The sequence below is a fragment of the Lonchura striata genome, chromosome 3 (genome assembly GCF_046129695.1).
Source record: "Lonchura striata isolate bLonStr1 chromosome 3, bLonStr1.mat, whole genome shotgun sequence".
Taxonomy (NCBI): domain Eukaryota; kingdom Metazoa; phylum Chordata; class Aves; order Passeriformes; family Estrildidae; genus Lonchura; species Lonchura striata.
Genome location: NC_134605.1, coordinates 3,441,563 through 3,459,021, shown reverse-complemented (window position 1 = coordinate 3,459,021; position 17,459 = coordinate 3,441,563). Strand labels below are relative to the sequence as shown.

At 36.5% G+C, this 17,459-nt stretch overlaps 1 protein-coding gene and 1 pseudogene across 4 annotated transcripts in view; both read right to left on the bottom strand.

Annotated features, from left to right (window-relative positions):
• KIF16B (kinesin family member 16B) overlaps positions 1-17,459 on the bottom strand; it is a 137,866-nt gene that overhangs the window by 47,125 nt on the left and 73,282 nt on the right. For 3 of the 4 annotated variants that reach the window (XM_031504221.2, XM_077781849.1, XM_077781850.1), the window contains 5 exons: positions 14,844-16,199; positions 10,104-10,262; positions 9,182-9,287; positions 8,620-8,670; positions 1,947-2,069 (listed from right to left, as the gene is read on the bottom strand). In XM_031504221.2, coding sequence (XP_031360081.2) covers positions 1,947-2,069; positions 8,620-8,670; positions 9,182-9,287; positions 10,104-10,262; positions 14,844-16,199 — 1,795 coding nt within the window. Of the gene's footprint in view, positions 1-1,946; positions 2,070-8,619; positions 8,671-9,181; positions 9,288-9,990; positions 10,263-14,843; positions 16,200-17,459 lie in introns of those variants that run through there. The other variant, XM_031504223.2, reaches the window with a different exon arrangement.
• LOC144246025 (uncharacterized) lies at positions 5,565-8,493 on the bottom strand (annotated as a pseudogene).

The window sequence follows — 17,459 nt, the reverse complement described above, 5'->3', positions numbered from 1 at the left end:
ATTCTATGCCTTCAAGACAGGCTCTGAGAGTGAAGGCGGGGAGAAGAAGAAGCACCAGGGTTTGTTGTCAGCCTGCACTCACTGCTCCACATTCTGCTGGAACACAGAACTCCACTGTGTGTCTGGGCAAGGACAGAGCAGAACAGAGCACTCTTTTGCTTTTTATATAATTTAGCCAGCTGAGGCAGAGAAGTTTTCCCTGGACTGTTTTTGTTTTTTTGCTCTGGACCAGGACCCAGGGAGCACTGAGAGCTTTCACTTTGTGACCTACTCTGGGCAGCACTGGAGGGACTGAGAACTGTGAGCAGCCACAGGAGAGACTTTCTCAATTTGTCAGCTCTTCAGAGCAGCAAGTGAGCTTTGTCATCTGCTATTGTTCATTTTTGGGTGCTGGGGAGTGCTTCTCCTGTTTAAATAAACAGATTTTTTCCACTTCTCTCCCAGGAATTTTTTCCCAAACCATTTCAGGGGAGTGGCTATATGGGTTTGCTTTCTGGGGGGGGTGCCCCTTTTGGAGGTTTTCTCCCAAATTTGCCCTAAACCAGGAATAACTGTAGGAGCTTCTGGAGATTAATACAGATCAAAGTAGAGCTTGGAGTTCTGCACAGAAAACATTTAAAACAGAAATGTTTGTGGCAGGTCTGTGGATTGTAGCACAGAGCTAAATCCTGACTACAGCAGAAGTAATCCACTGTGACAGAGAGACCTGGAGGGAAAGGAAAAAGCATTAGCTTTTTCATTAGATTGATTCATGTGATGGAATGACTATAAGAAACATCTCCAAAACTGCCAAACTGCAAATAGTCTTTCAACTGCTCCTTTATGCTAAGATTTTGTAGAGGCTTACATGGGTTTTAGCAGTGAAGGGAGAATACCTGGAAAATAAATCCACCAACATATTCAGAACAAAAACTACCTTTTTACTTTAGCCATCTTCACTAACCATTACCTAGTCTAGTAAATCACATGTGCTGAAAACTGAGTAGGAGAGTCCTTGGGGAAGTTCCATGTGCACTTACTCATCTCTCAGCATCTCCCTGGCTCCAGGCTTTCACTAGCCCCAAGAAAATCAAAGTTCAACAGGCAAAAGGAGCTATTCCACCCACAAACAGCATGGTATGTTTCAAAATGAAAATTTAATTAGCACAAACAAAGCTAAGACTGCCCATCTTAATAAAATCCTCTTCAAAAGAGAGCACAGTTCAAAAATGGTCCTTTAGCCTGAGAGGAAGGTCACTCCTCCACCTCACAGCAGCTAATGAAGCATCTGGCAGCAGATTCAATAAAGGAGGCTGCCAGTTTTGGCTCCAATGCCATGCACATCAGTTATGCTACACATATGTCCACCCACATTGAGAACACATTTCCAATTAGACTTTAGATCTTGCTTTGAAAAAACACTGGCTGCATACCAGAGGAAACAAAATTAATATGCTTTTTTTTTCCCCCTCAGCATTTCTACACAGAAAATCAACTGAGAATTTGGAGAAGCAACACCTTGGAAATGCAGAGTGGGAAGAATCAGAACAATAAAGAGAGCATGAAAGGGGTCAAGCCTTTGTCTTGCATATGTGCAAAATACTTAAATAAAGCTTTCACAATTTCTTTATTTCAGGTAAATATTTCAAGTCTAAGCCTTTTTTATAGGTGACACTTGCATCTCAATAAAGGGCTTTCCTATACCAATATACATATAATCCTCATCTCTGGAATTCTTCAAATTGAATTGACATTGGCTCTGGAACTGCTCACCTCAAGAATTTGGCCATTAGCCTCTTCTGCACAATCAACCCACTTAGAAAATACTTGTCTTTATAGTGTCCTATACTATGCATTCTTCTGAAGTCTCTTATTTAACAGTATTGAGGCCACTTTAGAGAAAGAGAACCAAAAATTGCACTTAGTGGAACAAAAGCATTAAAGAAAAGCAAATGATAGGCACTTACCTTTATTTCAAACTCATAGTGTTCATCCTTTCCCTGCCCACACAGGACATACCGTGGGATACTAATTTTAATTGGGTCCTTTAGGTCATCTGGATTTGCTCCCAGGGAACGACAGACCATCCGCTTTCATGCACATACCAAATAGGGAGAAGAAAGGAAAACCAAAATCACTACATAAGGAAAAAAAGAAAAGAACTTCACTGAAAATGAGATAGTGTTCTTGGTCAGAGGAGCAGGCAAAGAGGAGGCAGAAGTTACTTCTACAATGAAGGAATTGTTTGAAAACAAAGCGGATCTTGTCTAATAAGCAAGCCCTAGCATATTTTATGCATACAAAAATTAAGGTGAAGTGTATTAAAAATATTCCTTTATTTGAAAAAGCATTTTCAGCTTAGATATCAAAAACAAGGAAAAGCAGAAGACTTATTACCTCTCTTTCTCAAAAAAAAATATCAGTGTATTAATCAAGCTTTCACAGTTAGCTCTAATTTTTGTACATCTCTATCTTTTATAACAAATCTTTACAACATCATGCAAAGCTGCAAGGGTCTAAGCAATTCAGAAAGCTCTTAAATTTTAAAAGTTCAAATTTATTTTATAATTAAATAAGCAATCCACAGTCAGAACAGTTTCCTATATTTTTCTTAATCATATCGGAATCCCAGAAAACTCAACTATGATAAATTTGCACAGTCTGGACAAAACAATCTAAAAATTTATTTCTAATGAGGGCTCATTCCTCTGACAGCCAGATGGAATAAATAACTCTGAAATTATGCCAGAAAGAAAACATTTTTGCAACTGAAAAGATTAATGCTTTGCAGACACTATGCCCAAAAGTAGCATAAGCATTCAGAGTGAAAAAATAGAGAAACTGCCTTTAAGGAAGTCCTCTACTTGCTCCATTGAATGTACTTGGTCTGAAAACCTTAATGAACTGGCACTTAAATAAAATAACAGCAGCATGACAAATATAAGTTAACAACCAAAAAGATTGAAAAACTATCACTTCAAAGTTATGACTATGTTATATATTTGTATTTAGCACTGCCATCCATCACTTGAGCTGTAACTGTATTTTCAACATTCATCTTCTTTGTAGCAACTCCTGGTGACTTCCAGTACACATAAGACTGCGTAGGAGCTGGAGAAGAATTTGAAACTCATTCATAAACACCTCTGCCTGTCACAGAGAGCCTTCTGACATCCTCATGGCTCTCAAGAAGAGGAGGCTGTTATTGCATTGCCAGTCAATTGTAAATGACAAAGAAATTTCCCTTAACATCAGCATTAATAAGAGTAAAACAAAGAAAGTGAATTTTTATTCCACTGAATTAATCTAGAGTGTATTTACCACAAACTTTAAAAAAAAAATATTTTAAGAAACCATAAAAACAGTTTATGTTTGAATGGAAAAATATTTTCAGTGACCTTTTTTTCACAACAAATATTGTCTCCTGTCCATTTTGCTTCTCTGTAATTACTGCCCACATTACTAGCTTTCCAGCTAAAACTAATTTCTGGAGCACTGAAATGTAAGCCTCTCTTTCCTTGGGGGAAAAGAGAAGTTCATTCCCCTGAAAACAACATCATCTGTTCTAAAATAGCAATAAACCATAAAGCCACTCTTAAAGCCACCTCTGTCAACGTGTAATTTATTGACAGTCATTTTCAGAGAATTATTACAAACAGCTAATAGAGAGGAAAACAATCTCAAACAAGAAGTGTTGAGGAAAATGCACCCTAATGCATTAAATAATGCTTTGATATTCAGATACAATGATCTTTATTTTTACTTCACATAGTAAAAATAGTAGAAATATTGAAATAAAATATACTGCTATGACTTTCTTTTTCATGAAAGTGCAGAGTATTCATTGAGTTAGATTTTTTAAAAAGCAGAGAAGAGAAAAAGCATTATTGGGAAACACAAACTGCACAAACATTTAACTTTGGTATATAATCAGAAGATAAATTGGTTTCAGAGACTCATTTCCTTGGACAGCCTTGATCAAGGCAGTTCTCTCAGAAAGTGCCACTCAATGCTGACTTTGGGCAAGCCCAGAAGAAATGCCATAGTGATGTCAACGAGGGAGCCACTCCTGAGCAGGACTGACATGATGATATTGCTCTGTCTACTCATTTCTGTACACACTCTTTGTTAAAAATACCCCACAATACCTCAAAATAACGTGACACATTTTGCTCATTTTTGGACTTCCTTAAGGGAGTAGAAATATAACAACAATAATTCCCATACCCTTTATCCAAACAAGTGTTCATCCTTCCAGACATAACTTCCCTATCCAATGCAAGCTATTTCTTTCTAAATCCCATGTGAGTTACATTATCATGTCCTAACATATGGCAAAAACAAATGGGAAATGTTCTTGTACTAGGAGAGAGACTGAAGTCTAACTCTGTGTAGTAGATTTCACCTCTGCTTGGCAATATGCTTGCAGAATTTAGAATTTCAGATTAGATGCCACTGGTTTTTCTGCCAAGAACCATCTTCCTCAAACAAGGCAGATGGCATATTCAAGCACAGGATTCAAAAGATATTCAGCTCCCCTTACAAGGGAAGAAACAAAAGATAGGAGATAACAGCTTATTTATTATTCAAGCATCTGACAGGGGTAACTGGTAAAATACACCTCATCCTAAGCTAGAGGAAAGCCTTACTAATGGGAATATTCTATCAATGTCCAATAGCTCAGTTTTTTCTTGGGATGCAGTCATAAAAATACTGTAAAAAGGCAATCTCACAGCATCAACAACCCCATGAGTAAGCAAGCAAGAGAATGATGAAAGTAAGGCCAAGAACATTACATGGACAGAACTCTAGAGTTAAACTCACTCCATCTGTCAGGCAGTGTCCCCAGCTGTTAGCTACATAATTGAAGCATGAGAAACCTGAAATGTTTTGGTAGACCCCAAAACATCTGTCTTGCCACAGAAGTATCACCAAAGGCTGAAATGATAGTTAAAGCACAACTCCTTTTGCACTTGTGACAAATTTTGATATGAAAGTGCAATAGACCTTAAATGTAAAACTCTGGAGAAGAAGAGAATTGTCAATGCTAATATTCCCAAAATTGCATGTATAAAACCTGTAAACATCTGTAGTATTAAGAGCATACAGTGAAAGTAAGATTAAAAAAATCTGCAGATGTTTTGAAATATTGAGATCAAGGGCATGTAGTAAATGAGGAGCATGAAAAACAAAGATTATCAAAAAGATTAAGGAAAAGACAATCAAAGAGAAATAGAGAAGACGTTAATGAAGATAGATAGTATATGGAGGGAGCTAGAAAACACAGCCAAAATGGAAATCATAAGACAGAGCTGTAATAATAGTTTTCATCCACCTACCATATAACATAGAAGCATTTCCCAAGTGAGGAAACATGAGGTACAGCATACCAGAGATATACAAAATGCAAGCACTCAATTAATAATTATTATTGCTTAGATGTGTTTACATAGTCTGTGATATTCCCTTAGAGCTCAAAGGCCCCTTTTTTCTATTGATTAAAGAAAAAAAAAGGAGGGGAGGGGAAGGATTTTATCAATATTTATTAGGCTTTTATTTTGAATGTATCTTAACTTATTTGGATTTCAATACCTAGGCAAATGCATAATTAGCCAAATGGCTTCTTCACTTGAACTGAATGTTAATTTCCAGATTTCCGAAGGGACATGCAAACTGCTTTGAAGAATTGATGGGATGACTGTCAGCTGAGTATTTATTTCTTTTTCACAGTATTTAGAAAAAACAATTCCTGAATCAGGTCCAACCTTGTTCCTTTTAGAAAACACAAGCTCAATTTTTGTGCACCTCTCTTTGATGGGTAAAACTGCACAATGGATATCATTCAAACTGTAAAACCAAATGCTGTCAAATTGTAATTGCTGGCACGAAGCATCCAAAATGTCAGGTTCAGAAAAAAAGATATTATTTTCCTTTAGGAGACTTATATGAATAATTGTAAGAACAAGATTCCTATACACAGTCAGCTTAGCACAGTCTGATGTAGACAGCAGTGAATGAATTTCACCTAATGAAGGTTTAATACTTCCCATATTTTCATAAAGTAAACCAGGTCAGCTAACTCAGTTTGAAATTTACAGGGCAATTTGAAAAAAACAAATTAATTTATATCTGAAGTCCAATCCAGTGAAATCTGTATCAAATCATCTTTCAAGAATGGTGAATTAAACAAACATCACCATCCAAACAATCCAACTGTAATAATCAAACTTCTCATTTTGTCACTGCAAATTCTTTGAGTGAAGTGTTTGTTATAGGTAAATATTGTGAAGAAACCATCTTCAGCAGAACACAGAAGTCAAATATTCCATCCAGCAAAGCCAACTTGAATCTCCTTTATAGTGCTGATAGGAACCTCATGAAATACTGCCAAGGAACTCTGGCAGGTGCCTTGTTCAGCTGACAAAACAATAACATACAGAATGGAACCACACAAAGCAAGCAGATCCTGGCTCTGGTTTCCTGCAACTGCCAACAGACACCTTTCAACTCTCAACCCTAACAGAAATCTGAAGTAAAGCACAGGTGAAAAATTCCAGTACCTTTTCCAGAGAATAGGCTGAAGCTTCAAAAATACATCAGGAAAATGCACCAAGTTCTGTCTTAACACTAAACTGATTTCTAGCTCTTTTTTTTTTTTTTTTTTTTTTTTTTTTTTTTTTTCCCAATGGCATGCACATTCTTCAGGGGATTTTCTCACCAAGGCATCAGAGATCTCCATGCTTATGCACATTGTGAGAGCCTCTTGCACAGAGCATTCAGATTGAATGATGTTTTCAGTATGAGCTTTAGCACCACCACTAGTGTGGGATATGTCTTGATTTATGCCTGACTTGAGGAACACGTTTACTTGCAAGTTTCTTATAAATGGCAGATTTTTTATTAATAATATTGCTTGGGCACATCTCTCACTTGCATCACACAAACTTCCTAAGTCCTTAATTTGTTTAAAAACCACTGCACTGCTGACCAGCTGACTACTAGTATCTTTGTAAAAGTAGGAAAACCGACTGAAAAAATATCCCAAAATGGAAGTGTGTTCTGGTCTTGCATCAGAAAAAGAAGATATTGCCTTAAAAGAAACCAAATCAGAGGCATTGTGTGTTGGAAGCTGAGAATTACTAGACTGGTCTTCAACTATTGGCTGCACTGCCTTTATGGGCTGTTATCTTTATAAGTTTTTGTTTCAGAATGCACATTAGACCAAGAAAAGACAAGGCACAATATGCTAAAGCCAGTTTGCTCATTAGCACCCATTAAGGATCCTGCAGAAGACATCTGTTTCAAGTAGGAACAATCAGATTCAGCTCTTGAGCTGTGACAATCTGACAAAGTAATTATTTTATCATCAGAATGATTGAAATTTTCAACCTTGTGCAGTGAATAAGACACATTATTAAAGTCAGAACTATGTAAAGAAGTAGATTAGACATTCTGATACAGAACATTCTCACTCTTTATAGTATTAGTACCTTTAGAGTGAATTAAGCTACTTCTAATGTCACAATGACATGCAAAGCTCTCCTGCTCTGAGTTATGCCTTCATTCTGAAATGCCTTCTTTGATGTACAAGGGGAAGAATGTCTTCCAGAACTGGAAAATAAATCCAGCATCTCTGTATATGCCTTCTGTCTGTCTCTTATGGTCTCTTACTCCTGCATTTTCTCCACACAACTCTGGAGCACAATTGCCATCTTTAGACAGAAATGCAAAGACACAGTGTGGCTGCCACTGTTGACTTTTCTGTTAAAAAATTCCAAAAGAAGAAAATAATCTCTTTGTAAAATCTTCTGACCAAAACATTTCTTTAACTGAGAATTGATTTTGATTAGATTGATACAATCATTTAAAATTGGTACAATCTCTCTGTCTCTCTCAAAAACCCAAGAGCAGTGATTGAGATCTGATTAATGAACAGCTGATCTTTTCAACCCACCCCTCCTTGTTCTCTGTACAGTGTCCATCACCTGGATTATAAATGCTTTACTCAAAACCCCCAGAAAAATCAACAGGTAATGCAGAAACTCATAAGCCCTCAATTTTTTTCCCCACATATGCACAAAAAAAGTAATCCCACACTAGCCAACAGAGTGCAAAAAGTCCAACACAGCTGAAAAACAACAGTGTAAGAGTCAAAAGAAGTACAATTCCAGTTGTAAATATGGTGGGAAGGGTCTAAGCCTCAGATTAAAAATACATAAATACATGTATGAATCCTAATTTATAGACACCCTTACAGCAGTTCATTGTGAGTCAAAAGTGTATTCTGAATTCAGACAATCATTTAATTAATTGAATTCAAATTAAATGTAATTAAATGCTCATTAAACACTTTTCTCCTCTAAAAACAATGAAAGGACAACTGTTCCAAATTCAGAATCATGGCAAAACAATGTAGAAAGATCTACCCTAACACCACACCTTTCAAACAAGGAAAAGCTAGGTACAATCTGAAACAAAATCACTTTGATTCCAGCTGGTAAGATGCACCACCATCTCTGCTAGTCATTAATCTTGCTGTGAATTCAAAATTCTAATTATGCAGCTAAACATTATGAAATTTAATTACAGGGCATGACATAATTTAAGACAACCATTTCATTCTGACAAATTATGACCTACCTCATACTTCAACTTGCGTTGAACAGTGCTGTTATTGTGCCTCTCATTATCCTAAGGACAAAACAAGGTACAGGAGGTTATTAAAAAGTGCCTTTCTTGTTTAAGTTAATTTAAAAGTATTAGAGGAAGAGACATTATAATATACAAAAATAACAATCCATATTTATCAACACACTCTTTGGATCAATTAGATTACCAGTTTTTGAATAGGCATTTGTAAGTATGAAATTCCATCCAGAAGAACCTTAATTTTCATGAGTTAAATCTTTTCTGGCATAAAATTAGAATTTTATTTGCAAACTTCTTATTGTAATTTACACACTCTTTCCTGCCCAAAAAAAACCCCCAGAATACAACATAAAAACACCACTGGAAATAAATATATTATTAAAATTTAAAAACTTACTTCACACCTCATTTACTGTTTACTTTTTTAAAAACTTTTTGGTAAATTAAGAGTAAGTAAACACAGCAAAACATGGAAATTACTGAATGGCAAAACTAAATCAGTGGTTAGACATGAGCACTTGAAGGTCAGGATCTCCCACCCATTTCTGCTCACCTTGAAACTTTCTGAAGACCAGGACACACTAACATGATTATCCTCAGCTTTATGATGAATATTCTGGAGCCTTCTCTGCACTTCTTGTTCAATAAAGGCATTTATCCTTTAAGACACAGAAAAGTGTGTGTGTGTATGGAAAAATAGTGTATTTTGACATAAAAATCAAGACAGAATAAAAGGCTCTTTGAAATGCCTTTAACCCTAAGTACTGCACAGCTCTTAACTGGCAGGATTAATGTTAGACCCGTTTTATCCCTCCTTAATTTTGAATGATTTTTCATCTAACAGGTAAAGGTTAAATATTGTAATTAATTAAACAAATTACTGGACCACAGGGTCAGCCACTGCTATGAGTGCAGCTCCACACAAAAGAGGCAGTGAGGGGACAAGTGATGAAGAAGAAGGGCTGGGCTTGCATCATTTGTAACTTAACAGTTTGCCTTCACTGCTGCTGTGATATCAGCAACTTGGACTAGCAAAGGTTTGGTCTTCAAACACAAGGGATGTTCCAAGGGCTGATACTAACAACTGCCATGTGTAAGTATAACAAGGGAAATTAAAGATTTTTAGTGATGCCAGGCAGCTGTCCTATTAAAAAAGTTTAACACAATTAAATTTACTTTGTTGCCATAAGCACAGATGAAGCAAAACCATATAGACAAGTATCTGTAAACTCAAAACCAATTTAAATACCTTTCAACCTACAGTTTCCCAACCCTTTATTCTAAAACAAACTGCACAGGAGCAACAGCTGAGACTATTGGCTACTTACAGCAGAACATCAATTTTATTTCCAATCCAGTCTTGCAGTGCAATCGCGGTATTTAAATCAAATTCAACCCTGGCAGAATGGTCTTTCCAAATATTTCTTTTCTAAAGCTCTTGTTTGCATTCCATTTCAGGAATGCTGATTACCTACCTATCATCAACCAGTGGGGCAGCAGGTGCCTGTGCCTTTGTTGGGCTGGCAGGGGAAGTGCTGTGGGAGACTCTCTCATCTAATATTCCATGGTTTCCTTTCTGAGCTCCATCACCCCCATATATTTTTTGCTTCAGCTGCTGAATTTCATGGTCCAGGCTATAAAGATATTGTAACATGTAATTTGCTTTGGTTTAGAGTTGATTTGAATAATTCTGATGGGAAACAATGTGCCTACACTGGTATACACTAATATTTATGAAGGTTTAAAAATCGTAATTGTTCTTTAAGCACATTTAGACAGGAAAATACAGACAGCTCAAAACCACATTCCAAGAGTAGTATTAAGTCAAATAAAACAACTTCAATAACTTCCATTGCAAGAGGTATCTAAATCTGTACATTAAATATTAACTCCTAAGACCTAACCTAATGAATGAATAAATACTCATTTTTACAGAACTCTAACAATGACCTCAGATATTATTTTCCAGTGTGAATGTAAATGAAAAAATAAAAGGGTAAAAAATTAAAAACTCCAAATACAGCACTAATACCAAAAAAACCCAAAGAAAACCTAAAACACTGATTTGGCAAAACGTCTCTATATAATCTTTAAATTGTGTACTAAACATGTACATTTTCCAGTTGTTCCATCTGTATATTTGTTTTTGAAAATTCACTAACAAAATAAACATATAGTACTTATTGTATATATACAGTGAAGAAATCTTTTGAAACCTCCTAGCTTTCTTTAACAAATAATTTCAGTTCCACCTGGATTTATGCACAGAACACAACATGTAAAATTGGGTACTGTGTTTTGGACTAAAAATGCCTGAGGCATTTTGTATGAAATAAGAAGCACTTATTGCAATATTCATCATGTTACAACAAAGTAATCTTCAGAACACCCTTGTCACTTGTAAACTAGCTGAGATTAGATTAGTAACACAGTAAAAATCTTCCCCAATTTCATTACAGTTTTTGTCTCTAAAAGTAATTGTTTTTCTAGAGGTTACTTAATAATCAAATAATAAAAGTAAATAAGTTCTTGCTAAAACAGAGAAACTATGCAAACCTGGGATTCTACCACTTCTGGTACAATTGTATGTATCTAAACTGAAGTGCAGTTGTATATGCCATCCTGGAGGTTAAGTGAGAAAATTAGAGAGATAATGAATGCTGAGGCTTAGGCTGAATTTTTACTTCAGTTTTAGAGTGCTTTTTGTAGCACTGCCTGAAGCCATCTATTTCTTTTGATTAGCAGCAAAACAATCTTGTGTCCTGAGGATAAGTGGATGAAAGACAGCTGATGTATATAGGAAAGCGTTTGCATCCATGGAAAATCAATTTAACTACAAAAGTCAGATTTACATTAAAGGAACAAAGCTCAGCTCTTGGTTTGTAAACATTCTACTATGACAAGATATTACTTATTTAGCTACAAACTTAGGCAGCTTTGTGATGCACCCACCAGTGAGTACACGGAGCTGTGCCCTGCCCCTTGCCTCAAAGATGGCTCTAAATTTGCTTTATGTTCCTTCTAGTGCCCCAAACCTCTGCCAGTAAAGCCAAAATGTGTGTATATATCCCAGTTAATCTCAAATTATCATTTTGGGAGTAATCCCTGTTGTCTTGGGGTGATTCACAATGATATCAAATACCAGAATTATCTGTGACCAAAAACTGTTACAGGGTCTTTAAAATCATGAAGCCACAGACCTTGAGTGTCTTGTGGAATTGGGGGTGCAGGCATTTTAAAAAGTTCCCCACCTGAGTTTTTTCACAGCTTGTGGAATTGGGGGTGCAGGCATTTTAAAAAGTTCCCCACCTAAGTTTTTTCACAGCTTTTCACAGCATGGTATTTGTGTTGCTGACTGCTTGGTCTCTGCTTAGGCAAAGTGGTGTGGTGAGGTCTAGCAGTTTGATATCTACGAGTTATTTTCTTTTTTCCCCTCTACCTATTGGCATTTTTTTTCCTTCATAAACTAATGCTTTTTCACTTTCTGCTATTAGTATCAATTTCTTATAAGTGGAAAGGGATTGCTGGAACTCTTAAAGGAGACAACTCATTCCAGAGCATTCTCCTTTAAATTACTTCAAACTAAGACACCTGTAGGTAAAAGAATTTTGAGCTCCCATATGATTCAAACAAATAAAAACATTGTATCTAGTAATGATGGACTTAAACTTGTATAGCACACTTCATTTAAACATTTTCATATAGTTAACTGATCTGAACCAGAGCACATCATTACATAATGGGATCTAGATAAACAATAAGAAACATATATAATTCATATGCTTACTATGGCATCATACACTGTGAAATGCAAACTCAAACAGAAGAGCAGTAAGTAGCCTGAAATGTTTAACATACTCTCATGTATCTTTAGATCTTTTTCTTGCCTCAATGTTCACAAAAACATACTGAATTGAATATATCAGGCCCATGGGTTATTCACTTAAAGACTTCAAAGTTTTATTTAGCCCGTGCAAGAGGATTTTGAAGTAAATAAGAAAATAAAAAAAAAAAAAACAAACCAAAAACCAAGGAAAAAAGACAAAAAAAAAAAAGATCTTTTTACTTCCTTGGTATCTTCCCCAAACCTCAGTTTTCTGGCTGACAACATTTTTTCACTTATCACACAACCCTATATTTGTAGAACCTCCAGTTGTTAATAGCTCACTTTAGTCAAGTGAGATGCTTAGTGTAGAAAATGAGACTTCATGTTCACAACAATTATGGGAAATAATGGCAATATACACAAAATGATGAATCAGTATTGAAAATGCTTAACTAAAAGCCAAACAATGTAGCTATAAATGTTGAAAAAGTGACCTCTACACAGTCTATATAAAGCAACTCTTTTGATAATGGTTTAAAAGGCATGGAGTACAGAAGAGCTCTTCAATCTGTCTACAGGCAAGTTTCTTCTTTTAGGTGGTTTTTCCATACCTGTTTGAAGGGCTTATGAAATAATATTCAGATAAATTAGTGAAATATTTTAAAAACAGATGACAAGTGCTACCACAGGAAAAAGAATAAAACTGATTTTTTCACTGACAGTCACAGGTTTTAAAGCTCCAGTATAAGCAAATCAGGAAGCACATTTAAAAATGGCAATTCTGCACTTTTTCCATACTGCAAGGATTGAACACATTAATCTTAGTGAATTTCTGCTCAGGGCAAAAAAACCCCAAAAAGATTTCTTCATCTTCCTCCACAGAGAAAGATCCTTCCTTACCTGGCTGACTTTTCTCTGAGCCTCCCATATTTAGGCTAAATGTAATGCAAGATATCTTGAGTATAACTGATGACATTGCTTCTGTGCCTAAAAGGGATTGTCACCACACTGGGCAGTATTAAAGCCTCTGTATATTTTCCAATAAGCCTAAAAAGCAACATCAAATTTTACATGGATATAGCTTATTTTTATTTAGCCTTGAAACCAGGGCTATTAAAAAATCAAATATTTACCCCCATTTACTTTTACTACCAGAAGGGTTCAGTATATCACCAGTTGAGAAGGACACTTGGTAACTGTAACGGACTCCAAATCTTGAACAAACATCTAACTTGTTACTAATAAAGAAAATAAAATGTTATACTGAAATAATTTTAGAGAAAAAAGTTGTTAGATGGTGCATTTGCTCTAAGGGCAGAACATAAAGATGTCTGACCTTTCTACATAGGTAAAGCAATTTAAGCACTGTGGTGGCTAATGCAAATAATATCCTGCTGAGGATGGGATAAGTATCCAAACGTACCAGAACTTAATAAATGTGCAAAAATCCTTTAAAAAGCAGTAGAGCTTCAATTATGGGTAAGCTACTTGAAACTCATGAAGAAACTCATGCAGAAGTACTGGGACACTGAACAAGCTGTGCTCTCAACATCCTTAGTGTAAGATTATTCCCCTGTCAGAATTCAGAAAGTCCCTCCCTCAGACATTTTTGGATGTTCTGGGCCCAGGATCAGAAGCATTTGAGACCCTGGCAGGCAGCTGCAAACAGCTGTGATTTTGGGTTTGAGCCATGGAATGATTTACCAACCTTGCAGGAAGAACAAGAAGTCACAAAAGTTTAGATATTAGCATAGAAGTAGTCACGTAGTAGAGGGAAGAATTTTGAGTGCTGTACAGGGGGTTTTAGTTTTGTACATGGGGGTCAGAGGTTTTAAGATGGAGGGATTTGGGTCTGCCCTGTCCTCCCTCTTTCTTCTTCCTTACCTCCATGTTCTTGGTGATGTTGGCACTCACAGATTGGTTTAGAGTAGAAAATCACCATTTAATATAGGTAATAGGCACTGGGGAGGAACTCTAAACATGTAACACGTAATGTACCATATAAAAGATAGAAAAGCACCATTTAATATAGGTAATAGGCATTGGGGAAAAACTGTAACCATGTAACACGTAATGTACCATATAAAAGAGAGCAGCAGCCCTGGGCGGGGAGAGAAGAAGCAGTCGGGGTCAGAGAGGATGTCAGGGTGTGTGTGTGCCTCTGCCTGAGCTGTGAGCAAACCACAGCAGCCCCAGGAGAAAATCTTTTAGATAACTTGCAATAAACTGCCTTGAGACCGAACAACAGAGACTGCTGAGCCTTTCTTTGGAAGCACGGGTTGGAGGAGAGAATTTTCCACCACACGGAGCCACCCCTGACCTAGGGTGAGCTCCAGCATTCCCCTTTGGTGGACAGGTCCTGATAAATGGAACCTACTGCCACACTCACCGTTCTCGGTCTTGCTCAAGAGCTTTTTGTTCAGCTTCCAGGCTTGCCTGCAGCCCTGCCTGTTCACCACAGCTGTTGTTCAAGGTGGCCAGCTTCTGTTTCTGCTCTTCAATTTCAAAGTCTATGGTGGAACGACGCTGCAAAGCAAAATGCCTCCTTTCTAACTTAGCAACAGCTTGCTCCAGTGCCTCTCTCTGCTGCTTTTCCCTTGATTCAAGGATTTCTTTTTCCTTTTTCCGAACCTTTCCTTCCTGCCGGGCTACATTGGCTGTGAATTCAAAGGTTTCTTGTAGCTGTTGCAGCTGATTTGTGCTAGCCCTATACTGGGCAAGCCGCTCTTCTTTTTCTTCTATTTCTTTCTCTATTTGATAGAGAGTATTATCTAACCCTAATAAGCCCCTGTCAAGGACTTCAGAAGCTCTTTGTTTTTCCTCCAGCAAAGCTGGCAAATGATTGCTCTTCAGGTACTCAAGCTGGCGTATTTTAGATTGGAGCCTGTATTCCACTGGCTTTATCTTGTCAACTTCTTCAGCCTTGAGTATGCCATCCATAGAGTTTTCATCACCTCTCTTGAGATTTAAACATTCTTCATCTGCAAATTTTAAGGTCTCCATAGCTCTTTTTTCATCTGCTATTTCCTTTTCTAGGTGATCCATTTGTTGAATTAAATCTTTTTCCAAAATAGCCAGCTGTTCCAGCTGTTTTCTTTTAAACTCCACAAAGTCACACTGTGCTTTTTCTAATTCTTCATGGCTTTCATCACCTTCAGATCGGGCTTCCTTGACTTTCAAAAAAGATTCTCTGATCTCTTCAAGATTTCTTCTCTCTTCTTCTAGTCTTTGGACATCCCCTCTCTTCAGGAGCTCTATCATAACCTGCTTCTCTCGAAGCTGTTCCTCTAGGTGAGCCACCAGCAGCACCTGTTCTCTTTCCTGTTCTTCAAGTCTCTTTTTTTCTAATTCCAGCTTCAGATACTGCTCATCTTTTTCCTTTTTCAGTTTTTCTAGTTCACGAAAAATCTGCATTTTCTCTACTTTTTCATTATGATTAAGTTCTTGTAGTCGCTGCAACTCCTCTTTGACCCGGGCAAAAATTTCTTCCTGCTGCTTTTTCTTTTGAAGCTCTATCTCCTGTTGTTCCCGCAATCTCTCCTCTTCAAATTTTTCTCTTTCAGCCAGCAAATCCTTTAACCTGCTTTCAATGTGAACACTTCTTTGTTTCAGACTCTCCTCCTGTTTTCGTATTTGCAGCTGAACTATTTCTGTCTCTTTGCGCTGTGACTCCACTTCTTGCTGCATTCTTACAAGTTCTGCTTTGTCAGATTTTTGTTTTTCTTCCATCTCTTCTATTTGTTTCCTACAGTAAAACATTTGCGTGAAGTTAAAAAGGTTTGGACTAAGATTTTTGACTATATATAACCATTTATTTTTTTATTAGTTTTGTTTTGCTACAGGTTAAGATCCTTCATCGCTTGGAAATGACTCAACACATGAGACAAATCAAAAAGAGATTCATGTAGTCTGTGTCAGTATAAAAAGCTGTGGATATATAAAGTTATATGAAGACATGTTATATAGCACTTGTGTTATTAAAAAATTAGACTGTATTAGTTCTGTCAAATCAAATAAAAATATTAATAGAACATATCCATGCACACAGTGAAGAGGAAATATGTATTTTTTTTACATATATTCTCATGAACAAAAACTTGTATAGAAGGACTTGATTAGCAACTTGCCTCACCAAGTTTAAGCCAACAGATGAATTAAAGCAATGTTTTCAGTTTAGGTATTTCAAACTGGATTACTGATAAACGGGATTATAAAATTTGACAAATTATGTTCTGTGTAATCTCTCTTACTTAAGGGTTGCCATTATCCCCATAATGCAAGTAGAGACAACCTGCAAGTCAACTGGTTATTTTGCCAGAATAATTAAAGAATTAAAGAATTAAAGCAAATTAATTTCTGCACAATCTGAATTCAAATTCCACCAACATAAAAAAAAAAAACCAGTAAGTATCAATGATCCTGTGTTGAGTTAGTTGCTGAATAGTATCTTTCAGTGCTTCCGAATTTTTCTGAGTTTATTTCACTTAGTCCAACTGCATAAAGAGCTCTATCAAAATGGAGCACAGCACCTGAAGCTGAGAAGGCAGAAAGGTTTTCAGCTTTTGAATCTAATCAGTGCTGAGATCTGTAACAAGGCACAGCTATCACTTCCATAGTCTTGGCAGGTATGATGAGCCAAAACAATCAGCTCAATTTGCCAGCTAATAACAATGCTTTTGAATTTCAAACCAACTTGCACATAATATTCTGAAAAGCATGATTAGTATGCCCATTCCACACCACAGTTAGATATGAGAAAAACAGAATATAACACATGAGTTTCTATCACACTTCAATCCAAAGATAAACCATTAAAAAGAGATATGAATTAAGACGGCAATTTGCCATCTTTTAAAGTAAAACCATGAAAATAAAGAGCAAGGGTAATATATTTTGTATCTGTAAAATCTATCCAGAGTTTCTTTGCTAAATATCAGTTAGCTCCAATTCAGCTATTCAGGATTGTCTGCTTGCTGAATAACACTGTGATTCCAAATTCATGATA